This window comes from Chelonia mydas, chromosome 26 (genome assembly GCF_015237465.2).
Source record: "Chelonia mydas isolate rCheMyd1 chromosome 26, rCheMyd1.pri.v2, whole genome shotgun sequence".
Classification (NCBI taxonomy): domain Eukaryota; kingdom Metazoa; phylum Chordata; order Testudines; family Cheloniidae; genus Chelonia; species Chelonia mydas.
In genome coordinates, this window is record NC_057859.1 from 5520306 (window position 1) to 5539365 (window position 19060).

At 46.2% G+C, this 19060-nt stretch overlaps 1 protein-coding gene and 2 long non-coding RNA genes across 4 annotated transcripts in view; 2 read left to right on the forward strand and 1 right to left on the reverse strand.

Annotated features, from left to right (window-relative positions):
- Positions 1 to 253: 253 nt before the first annotated feature.
- On the forward strand, positions 254 to 4913 carry LOC122463892. The gene is made up of 3 exons (XR_006287615.1): positions 254 to 767; positions 1189 to 1562; positions 4751 to 4913. It is a non-coding gene; the product is annotated as an uncharacterized LOC122463892 (long non-coding RNA).
- Positions 4914 to 9747: 4834 nt separating this feature from the next.
- LOC122463893 lies at positions 9748 to 13187 on the forward strand. Its single transcript, XR_006287616.1, has 3 exons — positions 9748 to 10095; positions 10651 to 10834; positions 10976 to 13187. It is a non-coding gene; the product is annotated as an uncharacterized LOC122463893 (long non-coding RNA).
- A 3586-nt stretch (positions 13188 to 16773) lies between these two features.
- LOC122463871 (collagen alpha-3(VI) chain-like) overlaps positions 16774 to 19060 on the reverse strand; it is a 29882-nt gene continuing 27595 nt past the window's right edge. Inside the window, exons 32-33 of one of the 2 annotated variants that reach the window (XM_043536379.1) lie at positions 18801 to 18845; positions 16774 to 18124 (exon numbers count right to left, since the gene is read on the reverse strand). In XM_043536379.1, the coding sequence (XP_043392314.1) occupies positions 17865 to 18124; positions 18801 to 18845 (305 nt within the window). In that variant the 3' untranslated portion in view covers positions 16774 to 17864. The remainder of the gene's footprint in view (positions 18125 to 18800; positions 18846 to 19060) is intronic. The other variant, XM_043536380.1, reaches the window with a different exon arrangement.

Sequence of the window (19060 nt, forward strand, 5' to 3'; positions counted from 1 at the left end):
TCCAGGTCTGTGCAGTTTTGTCCCTTTGACATTATGCTCCACTCGCTGGCTAGTGAGAGTGACTGTCCTGTAATCAGGGTGCAAGTCACACCCCCCTCACTTTCGAGGGACATTGAGCTCTTTGGTAACTTGAGCAATGTGACCTCCCTGTAACTAGGGTCCAGGTCTTTGCCCAATTTGTCGTTTGGCATTATGCCATGCTGTGGCCCACTAGTCAGCGTGACAACCCTGTAATTAGGGTGCATGTCACAAGTATCTATGGAATGGGACATATTGAGCCCTTTGATACTTTGAGGAGTTTGACCTTCCTGTAAATCAGGTTATGGTCTCTGCTATTTGGCTAATCCCAGTGACCACCCTGTAATCAGGGTACAGGTTGCATCTCCCTTTTGAAATCTGGTGGATTAGAACCATGGGCAGCTTGACCTCCCTGTCATTAGGGTTTGGTCTCGAGGCCCTTTGGGTCTCTTGGCATTGTGCTGTCTTCACAGCCTGAGGCGAGTGACCGCCCTGTAATCAGGGAATCTGGTCTTGGCCCTCTGGTCTCTTGGTACAAGGCCACGTAAGCCAGCTGTTCTGAATGAGCACCCTGTAAACAGGGTACAGGTCTCATCAGACACTATTTGTGGTGCCCCCATGAAACTGTGTCCAGAGTCCTGGCCCTTCACACTGCGCTTCCAACTTGCCTGGAATTCTGCAGCCAAGTCTCCTGCTTTCTTCCCTGCTTACTGTGCTCCTGGAGACCCGACATCCTGCTCCTGTTGCTGGTAAGCTCTGAAAGGGGGAGTCCTGTGCTAGTTTTGGACCAAGTTAATCCAGGCAGTATACCTTGTGACGTTGATATTGGAATACTTATCAATTAATTCCATACTGCCCTTAATCCTCCAATTTCTCGTGATTTTGTTTGGAGACTGCCTGGTGTAATAGTTGTCTAGGAGAAACTTGGAGACTGTTGCTCTTCAGTCAGATGGGTTTGGTACTTTTGTCACCCAGTGGGGCTGAAGAGGAGGGGAAAGTCTTTGTGGAAGTGTCTGAGGACCGCATCTTGGAGCTGAATATCCAGGCTGTCTGCAGACCTGGAAAACCACACTGGATCAGTAGTTTACACTCAGTTTGCATTTGGGACGTGGAGTTGTCATAAGGTCATCTGATTTACACACTCCTGTATGCTCTCTCTCTCTGTTTCAGGCAGCTCGAAGCACAAATGGACAAGAAGGAAGTGTCAGGAATGTCAAGCAAAGAGAAGGAAAGAGGACAAGTCACTGAAGATGGAGAAGAAGGAAAGGGACTCTGGGCACAGTAACCTCCCTGTAATCAGACCTCAGGTCATGTAGTGACACTCTACGGGGAACTCGAGCCTTTTAATCCCTTGAGCAGTGTGACCGCCCTGTAAGCAGGGTCCAGGCCTGTGCTGTTTTGTCCTTTTGACCTTATGCTCCGTTAGCTGGCTAGTGAGAGTGACTGCCCTGTAATCAGGGTGCAAGTCACACCCCCTCGCTTTCGAGGGAAATTGAGCTCTTTGGTAACTTGAGCAATGTGACCGCCCTGTAACTAGGGTCCAGGTCTTTGCCTACTTGCTTCTTTGGCTTTATGCCTTGTTGTAGCCCTGTAGTCAGGATGACAACCCTGTAATCAGGGTGCAAGTCATATTCCTTTTGCTTCTGGGGGATACTGAGCTCTTTGGAACCTTGAGCAGGGTGACTCACCTCCCTGTAATTTGGAGTCAGGTCTCTGCCATCTTGCTGTTTTGCCATCATGCCCTGCTGAGAGTCTACTCACTGTGACCACCTGTAATTCAGGTGCGTGTCAGAAGTTTCTGTAGTATGGGAAATACTGAGCCCTTTGATACCTTGTGGGGTGTGACCGCCCTGTAATTCGGGGACAGGTCTCTGCCCTTTTGCTCCCAGGCTTTATGCACGTTTATCTTGCTAATCAGCTTGACCACCCTGTAATTAGGGTGCAGGTCGAATCCCTCTCGTTCTTCAGGGATTAGGATAATTTTAGGGCCCTTAGGAGCGTGACCGCCCTGTAATCAGGGTTCAGATCTAAAGTTGTCTTCGTGATTATGCTCCTTAAATCAGCTAGTCAGAGTGACCACTTTGTAATCAGGGTGAGAGTCACGTTTCCCTCGCTTATGGGAATTACTGATATCTTTGTTACTTGAGCCGGGTGACCTCCCTGTAACCAGGGTTCAGGTCTCTGTCCTTTGCTCATCTGGGATTGTGTCTTGCTCTCAGCCCGATCAGTTTGACTGCCCTGTAATTAGGGTGCAGGTCATATGCCTCTTATTTACGGAGGACTACGTTCCCCTTAGTGTTTTGGGCTGAGTGACCACCCTGTAAGTAGGGTTCAGGTCTCCTCCTTTTCTCTTTCTTGTGACGTATTTTCCATTAATCGGCTAGCCCGAGGGACCGCCCTGTAAGAAGGGTTCAGGTCCTTTCCCCTTTGGCTCCTTTGGATTGTTGGGCTGGTCACTTGGACCCCACCCTGTAATCAGGGTGCAGGTCTTGTCCCTTTTCCCTTTGTTTTTTTGAGGGGAGGAAGATTGGTTGAGTTTAACACTGTGGGTCGAATGACCTGTTGTGATGAGCTCTCTTTCTGTTCTGGGAAGTCCCCCTTTGTTTTGTACGGATGTGTTTGTGAGAGCATGTGATAGAAGTCGGTGTGCAAGCTTTTTAATTTTTAGTTATTTATTTTAATTTTTTTAAGTTAAATCGCTGCAGCGCTTTTTCTTTACTCTTCTCAGAATTGGAAAAAGAGCTCAAAGTATATTAATGTATTTATCCTCCTCCTCCCCACAAAAGGGAAGAGTAAGGGCTCAGATGTCATCTTTTACTGCCTTGTACAGAGTGACCTCCCTGTAAACAGGGATCTGGTCTCTCCACTTCTGCTCTGTTAGGTTGAGCTCCTTTTAGTGGGCTGATGGCAATGACTGGCCTTTAAGGAGCGCAATTTAGGTCACATGTCTGTGACTCACAGGTAGTGCCGTATCCCTTAGTTCTTGGGCAGCATAACCACCCTGTATCCAGGGTTCAGGTTTCTTCCCTTTATTCTTTTGCCACCATGCTACTTCAGCTGGTAGGTTTGAGTCCTGACACTGTAATTAGGGGAGAGTTCGTGTCTCTCTGGCTTCTGGGGGATATTGAGTTCTGTGGAACCCTGAGCAGTGTGACCCCCTGTAACTAGGGTCCAGGTCTGTGCTGTTTTGTCCTTTTGACATTGTGCTCCACTCGCTGGCCAGTGAGAGTGACTACCCTGTAATCAGGGTGCAAGTCACCTCCTCCTTGCTTTCGAGGGACATTGAGCTCTTTGGTAACTTGAGCAATGTGACCCCCCTATAACTAGGGTCCAGGTCTTTGCCCACTTGCTCGTTTGACATTGTGCCATGCTGTGGCCCACTAGCCAGCGTGACAATCCTGTAATTAGGGTGCATGTCACAAGTATCTATGGAATGGGACATATTGAGCGCTTTGGTACTTTGAGGAGTTTGACCTTCCTGTAAATCAGGTTACGGTCTCTGCTATTTGGCTAATCCCAGTGACCACCCTGTAATCAGGGTACAGGTTGCATCTCCCTTTTGAAATCTGGTGGATTAGAAACATGGGCAGCTTGACCTCCCTGTAATTAGGGTTTGGTCTCGAGGCCCTTTGGGTCTCTTCGCATTGTGCTGTCTTCACAGCCTGAGGCGAGTGACCGCCTTGTAATCAGGGAATCTGGTCTTGGCCCTCTGGTCTCTTGGTACTAGGCCAAGGAAGCCAGCTGGTCTCAATGAGCACCCTGTAAACAGGGTAAAGGTCTCATCAGACACTATTTGTGGTGCCCCCATGAAACTGTGTCCAGAGTCCTGGCCCTTCACACTGCGCTTCCAACTTGCCTGGAATTCTGCAGCCAAGTCTCCTGCTTTCTTCCCTGCTTACTGTGCTCCTGGAGATCCGACATCCTGCTCCTGTTGCAGGTAAGCTCTAAAAGGGAGGGTCCTGTGGCAGTTTTGGACCAAGTCAATCCAGGCAGTATACCTTTTGACGTTGATTTTGGAATACTTGTCAATTAATTCCATACTGCCTTTAATCCTCCAATTCCTCTTGATTATGTGTGGAGACAGCCTAGTGTAATAGTTGTCTAGGAGAAACTTGGAGACTGTTGGTCTTCAGTCAGATGGGTTTGGTACTTTTGTCACCCAGTGGGGCTGAAGAGGAGGGGAAAGTCCTTGTGGAAGTGTCTGAGGACCACATCTTGGAACTGAATATCCAGGCTCTCTGGAGACCTGGAAAACCACACTGGATCAGTAGTTTACACTCAGTTTGCATTTGGGACGTGGAGTTGTCGTAAGGGCGTCTGATTTACACACTCTTGTACGCTCTCTCTCTCTGTTTCAGGTGGCTCCAAGCACAAATGGACAAGAAGGAAGTGTCAGGAATGTCAAGCAAAGAGAAGGAAAGAGGACAAGTCACTGAAGATGGAGGAGAAGGAAAGGGACTCTGGGCACAGTAACCTCCCTGTAATCAGACCTCAGGTCATGTAGTGACACTCTACAGGGATCTCGAGCCTTTTAATCCCTTGAGCAGCGTGACCGCCCTGTAAGCAGGGACCAGGTCTGTGCTGTTTTGTCCTTTTGAAATTATGTTCCACTCGCTGGCTAGTGAGAGTGACTGCCCTGTAATCAGGGTGCAAGTCACACCCCCCTCGCTTTTGAGGGACATTGAGCTCTTTGGTAACTTAGCATTGTGCCCTGCCTGTAACTAGGGTCCAGGTCTGTGCTGTTTTGTCCTTTTGACATTATGCTCCACTCGCTGGCTAGTGAGAGTGACTGCCATGTAATCAGGGTGCAAATCACACCCCCCTCGCTTTCGAGGGACATTGAGCTCTTTGGTAACTTGAGCAATGTGACCTCCCTGTAACTAGGGTCCAGGTCTTTGCCCACTCATTTGGCATTATGCCGTGCTCTGGCCCACTAGTCAGCGTGACAACCCTGTAATTAGGGTGCATGTCACAAGTATCTATGGAATGGGACATATTGAGCCCTTTGATACTTTGAGGAGTTTGACCTTCCTGTAAATCAGGTTATGGTCTCTGCTATTTGGCTAATCCCAGTGACCACCCTGTAATCAGGGTACAGGTTGCATCTCCCTTTTGAAATCTGGTGGATTAGAACCATGGGCAGCTTGACCTCCCTGTCATTAGGGTTTGGTCTCGAGGCCCTTTGGGTCTCTTGGCATTGTGCTGTCTTCACAGCCTGAGGCGAGTGACCGCCCTGTAATCAGGGAATCTGGTCTTGGCCCTCTGGTCTCTTGGTACAAGGCCACGTAAGCCAGCTGTTCTGAATGAGCACCCTGTAAACAGGGTACAGGTCTCATCAGACACTATTTGTGGTGCCCCCATGAAACTGTGTCCAGAGTCCTGGCCCTTCACACTGCGCTTCCAACTTGCCTGGAATTCTGCAGCCAAGTCTCCTGCTTTCTTCCCTGCTTACTGTGCTCCTGGAGACCCGACATCCTGCTCCTCTTGCCGGTAAGCTCAGAAAGGGGGAGTCTTGTGGCAGTTTTGGACCAAGTTAATCCAGGCAGTATACCTTGTGACGTTGATATTGGAATACTTGTCAATTAATTCCATACTGCCCTTAATCCTCCAATTTCTCGTGATTTTGTTTGGAGACTGCCTGGTGTAATAGTTGTCAAGGAGAAACTTGGAGACTGTTGCTCTTCAGTCAGATGGGTTTGGTACTTTTGTCACCCAGTGGGGCTGAAGAGGAGGGGAAAGTCCTTGTGGAAGTGTCTGAGGACCGCATCTTGGAGCTGAATATCCAGGCTCTCTGGAGACCTGGAAAACCACACTGGATCAGTAGTTTACACTCAGTTTGCATTTGGGACGTGGAGTTGTCGTAAGGGCGTCTGATTTACACACTCTTGTACGCTCTCTCTCTCTGTTTCAGGTAGCTCCAAGCACAAATGGACAAGAAGGAAGTGTCAGGAATGTCAAGCAAAGAGAAGGAAAGAGGACAAGTCACTGAAGATGGAGGAGAAGGAAAGGGACTCTGGGCACAGTAACCTCCCTGTAATCAGACCTCAGGTCATGTAGTGACACTCTATGGGGATCTCGAGCCTATTAATCCCTTGAGTAGTGTGACCGCCCTGTAAGCAGGGTCCAGGTCTGTGCAGTTTTGTCCTTTTGACATTATGCTCCACTAGCTGACTAGTGAGAGTGACTGCCCTGTAATCAGGGTGCAAGTCACACCCCCCTCGCTTTTGAGGGACATTGAGCTCTTTGGTAACTTGAGCAATGTGACCCCCTGTAACTAGGGTCCAGGTCTGTGCTGTTTTGTCCTTTTGACATTATGTTCCACTCGCTGGCTAGTGAGAGTGACTGCCCTGTAATCAGGGTGCAAGTCACACCCCCCTCACTTTCGAGGGACATTGAGCTCTTTGGTAACTTGAGCAATGTGACCTCCCTGTAACTAGGGTCCAGGTCTTTGCCCACTTGCTCGTTTGGCATTATGCCATGCTGTGGCCCACTAGTCAGCGTGACAACCCTGTAATTAGGGTGCATGTCACAAGTATCTATGGAATGGGACATATTGAGCCCTTTGATACTTTGAGGAGTTTGACCTTCCTGTAAATCAGGTTATGGTCTCTGCTATTTGGCTAATCCCAGTGACCACCCTGTAATCAGGGTACAGGTTGCATCTCCCTTTTGAAATCTGGTGGATTAGAACCATGGGCAGCTTGACCTCCCTGTAATTAGGGTTTGGTCTCGAGGCCCTTTGGGTCTCTTGGCATTGTGCTGTCTTCACAGCCTGAGGCGAGTGACCGCCCTGTAATCAGGGAATCTGGTCTTGGCCCTCTGGTCTCTTGGTACAAGGCCACGTAAGCCAGCTGTTCTGAATGAGCACCCTGTAAACAGGGTACAGGTCTCATCAGACACTATTTGTGGTGCCCCCATGAAACTGTGTCCAGAGTCCTGGCCCTTCACACTGCGCTTCCAACTTGCCTGGAATTCTGCAGCCAAGTCTCCTGCTTTCTTCCCTGCTTACTGTGCTCCTGGAGACCCGACATCCTGCTCCTCTTGCCGGTAAGCTCAGAAAGGGGGAGTCTTGTGGCAGTTTTGGTCCAAGTTAATCCAGGCAGTATACCTTGTGACGTTGATATTGGAATACTTGTCAATTAATTCCATACTGCCCTTAATCCTCCAATTTCTCGTGATTTTGTTTGGAGACTGCCTGGTGTAATAGTTGTCAAGGAGAAACTTGGAGACTGTTGCTCTTCAGTCAGATGGGTTTGGTACTTTTGTCACCCAGTGGGGCTGAAGAGGAGGGGAAAGTCCTTGTGGAAGTGTCTGAGGACCGCATCTTGGAGCTGAATATCCAGGCTCTCTGGAGACCTGGAAAACCACACTGGATCAGTAGTTTACACTCAGTTTGCATTTGGGAAGTGGAGTTGTCATAAGGGCGTCTGATTTACACACTCCTGTATGCTCTCTCTCTCTGTTTCAGGCAGCTCGAAGCACAAATGGACAAGAAGGAAGTGTCAGGAATGTCAAGCAAAGAGAAGGAAAGAGGACAAGTCACTGAAGATGGAGAAGAAGGAAAGGGACTCTGGGCACAGTAACCTCCCTGTAATCAGACCTCAGGTCATGTAGTGACACTCTATGGGGATCTCGAGCCTTTTAATCCCTTGAGCAGCGTGACCGCCCTGTAAGCAGGGTCCAGGTCTGTTCTGTTTTGTCTTTTTGACATTATGCTCCACTAGCTGGCTAGTGAGAGTGACTGCCCTGTAATCAGGATGCAAGTCACACCCCCTCGCTTTTGAGGGACATTGAGCTCTTTGGTAACTTGAGCAATGTGACCGCCCTGTAACTAGGGTCTGGGTCTTTGCCCACTTGCTCATTTGGCATTACGCCTTGTTGTAGCCCTTTAGTCGGGATGACAACCCTGTAATCAGGGTGCAAGTCATATTCCTTTTGCTTCTGGGGGATACTGAGCTCTTTGGAACCCTGAGCAGGGTGACTCACCTCCATGTAATTTGGAGTCAGGTCTCTGCCATCTTGCTGTTTTGCCATCATGCCCTGCTGAGAGTCTACTCACTGTGACCACCTGTAATTCAGGTGCGTGTCACAAGTTTCTGTAGTATGGGAAATACTGAGCCCTTTGATACCTTGTGGGGTGTGACCGCCCTGTAATTCGGGGTCGGGTCTCTGCCCTTTTGCTCCCAGGCTTTATGCACATTTATTTTTCTAATCGGAAAGATCACACCGTAATTAGGGTGCAGGTCGAAATCCTCTCATTTATCAGGGATTAGGGTTATTTTAGGGCCCTTCGGAGCATGACCGCTCTGTAATCAGGGTTCAGGTCTAAAGTTGTCTTCTGTGATTATGCTCTTTAATTCAGCTAGTCAGAGTGACCACCTTGTAATCAGGGTGAGAGTCTCATTTCTCTCGCTTATGGGAGCTACTGATGTCTTTGTTACTTGAGCCGTGTGACCTCCCTGTAACCAGGGTTCAGGTCTCTGTCCTTTGCTCATCTGGGATTGTGTCTTGCTCTCAGCCCGATCAGTTTGACTGCCCTGTAATTAGGGTGAAGGTCATGTGCCTCTTATTTACGGAGGACTAGTTTCCCCTTAGTGCTTTGGGCTGAGTGACCACCCTGTAAGTAGGGTTCAGGTCTCCTCCTTTTCTCTTTCTTGTGACGTATTTTCCATTAATCGGCTAGCCCGAGGGACCGCCCTGTAAGAAGGGTTCAGGTCCTTTCCCCTTTGGCTTCTTTGGGTTGTTGGGCTAGTCACTTGGACCCCACCCTGTAATCAGGGTGCAGGTCTTGTCCCTTTTCCTTTTGTTTTTTGAGGGGAGGAAGATTGGTTGAGTTTAACACTGTGGGTCGAATGACCTGTTTGATGAGCTCTCTTTCTGTGCTGGGAAGTCCCCCTTTGTTTTGTACGGATGTGTTTGTGAGAGCACGTGTAGAAGTGGGTGTGCAAGCTTTTTAATATTTAGTTATTTATTATAATTTTTTTAAGTTAAATCGCTGCAGCGCTTTTTCTTTACTCTTCTCAGAATTGGAAAAAGAGCTCAAAGTATATTAATGTATTTATCCTCCTCCTCCCCACAAAAGGGACGAGTAAGGGCTCAGATATCATCTTTTACTGCCTTATACAGAGTGACCTCCCGGTAAACAGGGATCTGGTCTCTCCACTTCTGCTCTGTTAGGTTGAGCTCCTTTTAGTGGGCTGATGGCAATGACTGGCCTTTAAGGAGGGCAATTTAGGTCACATGTCTGTGACTCACAGGTAGTGCCGTATCCCTTAGTTCTTGGGCAGCATAACCACCCTGTATCCAGGGTTCAGGTTTCTTCTCTTTATTCTTTTGCCACCATGCTACTTCAGCTGGTAGGTTTGAGTCCTGACACTGTAATTAGGGGAGAGTTCGTGTCTCTTTGGCTTCTGGGGGATATTGAGTTCTGTGGAACCCTGAGCAGTGTGACCCCCCTGTAACTAGGGTCCAGGTCTTTGCCCACTTGCTCGTTTGGCATTATGCCGTGCTCTGGCCCACTAGTCAGCGTGACAACCCTGTAATTAGGGTGCATGTCACAAGTATCTATAGAATGGGACATATTGAGCCCTTTGATACTTTGAGGAGTTTGACCTTCCTGTAAATCAGGTTATGGTCTCTGCTATTTGGCTAATCCCAGTGACCACCCTGTAATCAGGGTACAGGTTGCATCTCTTTTTTGAATTCTGGTGGATTAGAACCATGGGCAGCTTGACCTCCCTGTAACAAGAGTTTGGTCTCCGAGGCCCTTTGGGTCTCTTGGCATTGTGCTGTCTTCATAGCCTGAGGTGCATGACCGCCCTGTAATCAGGGAATTGGGTCTTGGCTCTCTAGTCTCTTGTCACTAGGCCAAGTAAGCCAGCTGGTCTGAATGAGCACCCTGTAAACAGGGTACAGGTTTCATCAGACTCTATTTGTGGTGCCCCCATGAAACTGTGTCCAGAGTCCTGGCCCTTCACACTGTACTTCCAACTTGCCTGGAATTCTGCATCCAAGTTTTTTTGCTTTTTGCCCTGCTTACTGTGCTCTTGGCCACCCGTCATCCTGCTGCTGTTACTGGTAAGCTGTGAAAGAGAGGCTTCTGTGGAACTTTTGTAATAAGTATTGTTTTGTACAGTTTTCCTTTTCCCGTTAATTTTGGTATCAATGTTTGTTAATTCTATGCTGCTTTCAATTATCTGATTCCTGCTGATTTTGTATGAAGCGTTTTGAACTGCTTGGTGCCGTCGTTGTCAACAAGTAATTTGGAGAGTTTGGTTTTGAGATAGATTTATTTCGTAACATTCATCTTCCGTTTTGCTTTCTCTGTATTGTGCTAATTTAGGGAGTCAGCTAGATTTACTTTTCTTAAAATACATTGTTAGTCACTTTTAGTTATTCCCCTTTTACATTTGAGGCACTGTTCTCCGCAAATATACATTTTCATTTCATTTCATTTGTACATCTGTTCACTTTATTAGTGCATTCCAGAATTTGAAATGAATATCAGTAATTTGAAAATCAATCTTTTATTTCAATAACTAAATCAGTACTTTATCCTTTTGTCTACTTCTTTTTGAATTTTATTTTGTACTGTCTTTAAACATTTAACATGTTTCTGTTATTTTTATCTAGAATTTCAAATGGCATTGCAAGTCTGTTATAACTGTCTTGCATATTCTTTATATCCTCTTAAGAGAATGGGACAAAACAGAAGCACCCAACCTAAAAACAAGAAAAGAGATGCTAACCACCTCTGAAGAAGAAGAAAGGAAACAAATTCTGAGAGCAAAGTATAGTTGTGTGATCTATTTCAAAGGTAAATCATACTATAAATTCACATAATGAATATAAATTCATCTAATGTAGTTCATTAATAGATTTCCTCAAGCAATTTTAAATATTTATTGTGTAACGTAATTAACATGGCTTTTAAATAATATTTTTGTTTGCTCTTCAGGTTTATACCATGTCCAGCACCATAGTATATAAATGCATTGGAAGGATAAATTGAACAACGTGACTAGTATCTGTCACCTTTCAAATGCTGATTAACATTAATAGGCAATATATAACGACTCCTGAAGCTCAATTACTTGTGGCATCACAACACTGGAAAGTGGAGAACAGTTCCCTTCTGCAATCTGTCAATTCAGTAACTACCTGTGCCACATGAGAACTGATATGTCATCTTATTTTATAAAGATGTATGTCCTCTCAAACTGTCTTTTCTAATGAGTCCATAAAGCATGCATCATACTTTCATATTCTGGTAGAAAAGCAGGATGTATCTTTTTCATTTAATTCATGAAACTTAATCTTTACCAGGCTTTCATGGGTCATTTTCATGTCATTGCTTGATGATTTGGGCTTCTGTTTAGCAAGCAGTCAGACTTACTTTCATAAAGTCTCTGTTGGCTACAGTGGAAAAGTTATTTGACAATGGCAGAAGAAAACTGAGATGTTGGGTGTGGGTGAAAAGAAAAGGAGGACTTGTGGCACCTTAGAGACTAACCAATTTATTTGAGCATAAGCTTTCGTGAGCTACAGCTCACTGTTGGCCACCCTGAAGAGTGTTGGAAGACCTTTTCCAGGAGGCACACTATTAATATTTCTCCCAGCTCATAAGAAAGCCTATTTTTGATACCAAAATAGTACCATAGCTATGATGCCATTTGGAATTTAAGTTTCTACCTATCACCAATTAGAAATTGTCAGTAGAACTGGTTATTTGCATCTAAATGTGATTTCATGTACCTATGTAACCAAGTATTTAAAATGTGTTTTACCAGGTGACTACCTGATTTTATGTAAAATAGTTGTACACATCTTAGCAGATGTGTTCCTTTGACTTAAGTGTGTGACTTTTATATAGTTGGGAGACTAATGCTATGTGTACTTATTGTTTTTACTAACAGGTTTGTCACTAGGCACAAAGGAATAATTGTGAATCTGTAATGCAGAGACCTTAATCACGCAAGCACTATAAGATCATAGCTTACTTTTATTATTAAAAATAAATCATAATTTCCTACTGGAAGTGCAAAGATGTAACTGAAGGGAAGGCATGTGTTTGTATTCTCCACTCATCCCCAATTCACCCCCACAAAAATTCAAAAATAGTTAAGATAGAAAGATTAACATTTACTCCAGGTAACACCTACTTTAATATTCTAAAGCTCTGTATCTCTCACACATTGGTAAAAACTAGCAAACAAAATTAAATGTTCTGGAAACCGGCAATTACTCCCCCAACTTCACAACTTTCAAACACCTACTCTACTTCAACGGTCAGACCAACCAAACTGTACCACACATTCAATTTTAACTTTGCACCTATTGTGTCAGAACAGTTAGAGTATTTTTTGGTAGTTGTGTATATTGATGTACGTGGTAATAGGGGTGTTTTAATGGGTTTTTATGCTTACTGAATTAAGAGGCTGTTCGAGGATGATGATGTGGATGTTTTATGTAGGTATTTTTCTGTTCAGTTAGTATTTGTGTAGAGGTGCAGTATTTTGTGGTGATGACTGTTTTTCAGGTTTTGGTTTAGTGTGAATTGTTGAAAAATTTAGATGATTTTTGCATATGTACATTATTAGATGTACTTAGAGGGCAAAGTTGAGGTTGCCTGTTTGGTGCAATTTTATTGGTGTGAAAGTTAATTTAGAGTATGTGTTTGAAAGCCCTGAGGTTTGAATTTTAAGCTCATCAGGGATCCAGGACCCACCTTGGTTCTTACTGTCATTCCTAATTCCAAAATCTGTGATGAAGATGATGCGGCAGAATAAAGATATCTCCAGAGACTTTCAAGAGTTTAGCATTTCTGCAGCTTTACGGGATTCCTTAAACCTTATTGAGCTTTTTAAAGTGTAATAATTGTGGGAAACTTCTACTTCTGACAGTTAAGTGTTGAACAATGACCTGTATTAAGAGATTTATACTGGTAGTTAATTCTGTTCTGTACTGAGATGATTTTGCTAATATCACCACTTTATGATGTGTGAAATGAACTAACCAGGTTTGATTATACCTACTTTATAAAAATTTGAATACTTCATGTTAAATTCATAGATTTAACTTTGACTGTCATATCACCTTACTTTGCTTTCTGTAACTCTTATTTAATTTATTAATATTTATGTAATTCAATTAATAAAACGTAAACATTCAGGTATAGTCTCAGTTCTGTCTTTGGCTAAATAAAAAGGAATCTGGTAAACTTGTGAAGAATTTTGGTATCATTAATTTTAATTTAATTATCTTTTTACCCTTTTTTGTGTGATCATTGGAATGTTGCAAGTTTCATTTTTCTCTTGCATCACACATTTTTTGGCAGACAGCGGTGTGACCTTGAAATGAGGATGAAGAGCTCACTGCCTCTTAGGTGCATAAAGTTGCCCTCCTTGAGCTTCTAAGGTGCACAAGAATGGGACTTTATTTGATTCCTTCTTCACTGCCCACAAACTTGTAGATTGCTTGAGATCCGCAGGCCCTAGAGCTCACTATATAATTGTGGCTATGATAAGATTGGCCTCAAACTCGCACAGTCCTCTGGTTTCTGCAACATTCCAGTTCAGATTTTTTTTAAAAAAAAGTTGATTAATATAATATTTTTATATTTAATTCAATCTCATGTTTGTCAGAAATTAACTTTTATGGTATACTAAATATTTAATATGCTGCTACATGTGAGGAAGTGTGGTCTAGTGGTTTAGAGTACTGGTTTGGGATTTAGGAGACCTGGTTTCTATGCCTGGCTCTGCTACTGGTCCACTGGCTATCCTTGGGCAAGTCACGTCACATCACATCCTTGTGCCAGTTTCCCCATCTGTTTAAAAAAAAGGGCGGGGGATGATTGTATTCACCTCATTTGTGAAGTGTTTTGAGAGCTGAAGAAAAGCGCTAAACATAATTTTTACTAAAATGAGACTCCATATGGGTGGGAGAGAACTAGAGATTATCTTTGGTAAGGGTGCATAAAGATATAATTCACTAAGTATTAATTATGCTAATACTGTGAAGAAAACTATCTTGGTGAATAATGAATTGAAACAGTCTCTCACTCTTGGCATTTGTTAATTCATTTCTAGTGTACCAGATGCTTTTTATTCCACTGAAATATGTATGGGGATGCACTTTTGCTTTATTAACCTTGCCCTATGATTTATTATTCAAAAACGGGCAACTTGAAAAGCAAATACTCAATATTAGGTGATTGTTCACCCACTGTACAAAAAGTCTAAGGCAGGGGTAGTCAATAGGTGGACCACGGCCAAATCTGGACTGCCAGCTGCTTTTGAATGTACCCTAAAATATTTTTATTTACTTATTTATTTTCTCTGGAGCCTGGACCTTGACCAAGAAACTTGGACTGTGATAAAAAACATTGACTTCCCCTGGTCCAAAGAACGGCAAAAGCTGAAGGAAGCTGTAACTACATAGGTGGGATTAAGGAAAAAAGTCTTGGTATTCCAAAAGTAATTGTTTCATCTCCAACTTCTAGCAATTAAACAAAGTCTTTGTAAAACAGGCACCCAAAATACCTTTAATCAGAAGAAGGGTTTCCAAACAGGGAGTCTTGCCACTGAAGTTGAATCAATTTGAATTTCACAATTTACGATGATCAAAACATCCTCCAGGGGGATCTGTTGGCCTTCACTAATGGTGGCCAGGCAGCTGCGGATGGCACAGCCTGGGTCCTTGGTACCAAAGGCTCTTGACTGGCCAAATCCGCCTGCCCTGAATTACCGGGTTATCGTCTTGTCTGGTTAGACTGGCACTGAACTGTAAAAGGGCTACATAATTGATGGAGGACTTACACTAACGCAAAGTGGCACCACAACCCTAGAGGCTCATGAATGATAGATTAAGGGATGGCATCCTTGCTAGTAGGTCATGCCTTTTGCCTACAGAGCCTCCTAGCAGGCAGCAAAAATGGGAATGGGGAGGCCTAGAGACACAGCACTAGAGCCATTCGAAATATACCTGCCCTGACCTCTGTGCTTACTGGGGACCTTCTCCCCTGTCCCTTCTGTCCCCTGCAGGCTCTGCTGCAGTCCTGCTGATTGCAGCTCAGCGGGGTTAGGAAGCTCTGCCCTGAGAACAGAGACCTCACTTCCATCGGTGGGGTAAGCAGAAAATGGAACGTTTAGCTGCCGGGTGGAGGCCAAGAGATGGCACACCCCAGCTGGATCCTCCAGAATGCTCAGGGAGGGATGTGCTGGGGCTCAGGCGGGATTGGTGAAGGGACAGTGCCTAATCCTCACCACCCTTTCTAGCCATAGGAATACTCCCTCACCCCTGCAATTAACTCAGCCTTACCTGCCCCTCTGCAGTAGGGTAATATTAACACCCCACCACCCCCGCGTGTTACAGCTTGGGAAAACCAGGGGGAAGAGACTTTCCCAAGGTTCTTAGGACTTAGCCTCAGAATGCACTGGTGGGATGCCTTTGGCATGGTAGTAGCAATATTCCTGTAGCACCCAGAGGCCCCAGCCAAAATCAGGGCCCCATGGTTCTTGGCACTGTACAGACATCCAGTGTGAGACAGTCCCTGCCACAAAGAGCTCATGCTGAATCCCAGCCAGCACCGAAGGCTCGTGCCTCACCAGCTGCACCTTGGGGGAAGAGGAAAGGTTCTGGCTACCACAAGGGGGCGCGTGCTTGTTTACAAGCTCTGGATCTGGCTCTTCTCCAGCATTTTTGCAGACCCAGGCCTGACCCCAAAGGCTGAGACTCCATAGCAGCCAGGGGAAGAGGCAGGGGAAACAAACCTATAGGCAGTAGCTCTTCCCCAAGCCCATGAGAGCACCCCAGGGATCTAGAGCAGGCTGGCAATGCAGTTTCCTCCCTCCTGCATCTGTAGCTATGGAGCTGGGTTGTATTTTCCCCCCACACCTCCCCAGTATGTTTCTTAGGGACTTGCAATAGCACATCTCACTGATCCAGACTCCGAGTACAGCCACATGATCTATGAACTAACTTTCGTCACAGACATTTCGGTCCTCGCCCCCATTCAGATGTCAGCTGGTGACTGATGGGGCAGAAAGAAAGCCAGGTGGTGGGGATTACATGGGAGCCTGTTCTTTAACGACCCCCTGCAGAATTGGGGTGCCTGGACCCCAGCCAGGGCGTGCTAATAGTGCTCAGTACTTGGCAGGAGTGGGGACGGTTTCGCTCCAGAGGGGATTTTGATTTTCCACTGGAACAGACTGTTGTGCTCTCTTTCTCGCACATACATTCTCTGATTTGCTTCAAACACAGGCTGTGCTTGCATGGTCCCCGTTCATGGTACTTAGCTTCCCTGAAGGCCATCCCCGCTTCTGTGTTCTTTGGACTCCTTACTGCCTGAATGGACCAGTCAGATAGTGATGGAAGAGACATATTAGGTCCCCTCTGGTTTAACTCCTTGGGCAATGCTGGATTGTTCTCTACTGTCTAATTGCCCCAGCTCTGATTACTTTTAAAGTGATTCAAGCAATAATTCTCCCACCCATTCCCTTGGGAGATTATCCCACAGCCCAGGGGTTCCTCACCAATGGGAAAAGGATCCCCCTATACTCTCTCTCTTCATTTTCATCCCATCTCCCCTCGTTACCGCTCCTTGGGCAGCTGGAACAAACCCTCTCCCCTTCTTGTGGCTTCCTCTTCTGCTGGGCACATGGAGGCTGCCTGAGGAATCAAGAGTGACACAGCTACTTTGCCACCCAGATCCCTACACCTTCCCATCACCGCTTCTACAACCAAGCAGCACCAGCGAGTGCGAAACATGGGTTTATTTTATTTTTATTTTTTTAAAAAACATTTTGCATTTTAACAGATTCTAGGCACAGAGCAGCAAAATCTCTTACAAGAATGAGGGTCTGAGTTTCAGCACCGCTCTCCAGCTTTGTGGCTGCAAGCGACTGCACTTGCAAAAAAAGGGCACCCACATGCTGGGCAGGCCCAGACATGCCAGTCAAGCAGCAAGTCATACAACTGCCTTATTTATCTGTATATGCAAAATTGGACCAAGATTTGGGATGTGACAGCCCAGGGTGAGAAAGGGCCAGAGCCTCATGATGGCTCAGATCCCAGCAGCTCCAGCCACTTATTTAAGTGGCTTAATGGGAGCTGTCGGATGCACGGCTATTTTAAAAATCTGCCCGCAACATATTTGTGCATTTTTCCAGGTGCCGATTCTCTCATCTACAAACATCATGAGGGGTTATACAGGGGCGGATTAGAATCAGATCAAACTCTCCCTCTCCTACCCTGTGGCTGTTTTGCTTTGTTCTGTTCCCTCCAAATCAGCAGTGACCCTTTGGGGACAAACACCCAAAATGAAGAATGTGGGGTAACATCAAGAACCCAGGAAGCCTTACCCATCCTGGTATCTGTCCCTTTAATGTGCGCTGTGTGTCATTCCTGACTCCCAGCTGAGCCACCTTTACAAGCTGTTTACATTAATGAAAAGCCAGATCGGGATTGTGGCTGGAGGCCAGCCTGAGCGTGAAGGGAGGGACACTCTGGGATCTCTTGGTATAAATGTATTGTAAACTGGGATGTGGTGTCCCAGCTAGTCACATGGGCAGCAGATGGGCAAGGAGCAGATATGAAGGGAGCATCAGCAACAGCAAGCAGAATACTATGCAAACTGGCTGGCTGCAGCCTGGGGCGGGGGTGTGTGTGTGTGTGTGTGTGTGTGGAGATTTAGTTCATTGCATATTAAAAGCCACAGCTTCCGTGTAACATGTGCTCTGTGCATAAGGGTGGCTGGCTGCTCAGTAGCAGAGGATGGGCAGCAGCTTAACCTGACTGCATGACAAGAGACGACAGGAGCTTCCTCTCTCTCTCCTGGATGCTCCTCACACATCTGCCCCACTTGCACAGCCAGGCCTGGACTCGTCAGCCTGCAGGGACTCCCCAGCGGATTGCTGCAGTAGCATCTGCCCTGCTAAGGGCAGGCAGATGGATTCGCACAGCTCCTGGGTCTCAAACCTGTTCCCGTTCCCTTCGCAGCCACCATACCAAAAGGGGGTGCAGCGCACAGGCTGGGTCTTGTTAAAGAACCACTTCAAGGCGAAGGAGTGGCAGGGGCCTGCGTCTCTGTCCTCCAGGCACACAGCTGCAAAACACAACAGGCAGCAAAGGGCTCCTGATACAGTCAGAGACATCATGGGGTGCTGCTAACAGGGCCAAACCAGGCACAACAGGGACCTCCAGAGCTAAAAGCAGAAGCTGCTGCAGCCTGAGCTGAAGAGCCAGGGCTCTCTGGCTGGGACTGCAGCAGACTCATACGCCCTGTGGATAGGCAGAGACGGGTACCTGTAATAAGCACTCACCAGGGGTTTACACTTGCTCAGGCAGGCAGAACTCCCACTGAAGTCAATGGATTATCAAGGTCTGCAGGGCTTGGCCCACACAAGCTCACTTCATGCTGAAGGATCCCAGAGCACTGAAGGGGTTCACCTGAGATCACACTGTAGCTGGAACTAGAACCCAGGCCTCCTAGGCCAGGACCTTCTCCACTAGACCAGATTTCCCTCCATGCCTAGCCCAATGGAACCTCCAAACTCTGCGGTGGCCCATCACTGCAAAATACTGGATTTCCCCAGGAGATACACGAGACTTACACAGGGAAGCCTATAGACCATGTGCTCAGTGCCCTATTTCCCCTGAAAACTCCACGTGCCATCTATGCCAGGCTTCCAGACGGTCCCTCCCGCAGAGCGGCTCGGTTCACAAGAACCGCTTAGAAGGATGCTAGAGCTCCACCCTCAGTCCTTCCATAAAGCGTTTACCTTGAGTCAGGTTCTTCTCTTCCCCAAGCCCAGCTGCACTCGTACCTGTATCCAAGAGAATCACAACGGTCAGAGCATCACTACAAGGGGAGTGACAACATAACGCAGGCTACAGAACCAATGCAGGACGATTCTCGCTTCAGTTGCCCCCCTGCACCCAAGGATGGAGCAATCTCAGCCATTGGAGTCACAGCACATTTGGGCTAAGCTTGTGCTGCCACAGAGTATATGGTGCATTAGACAACAGCTGGGTTCTGAAC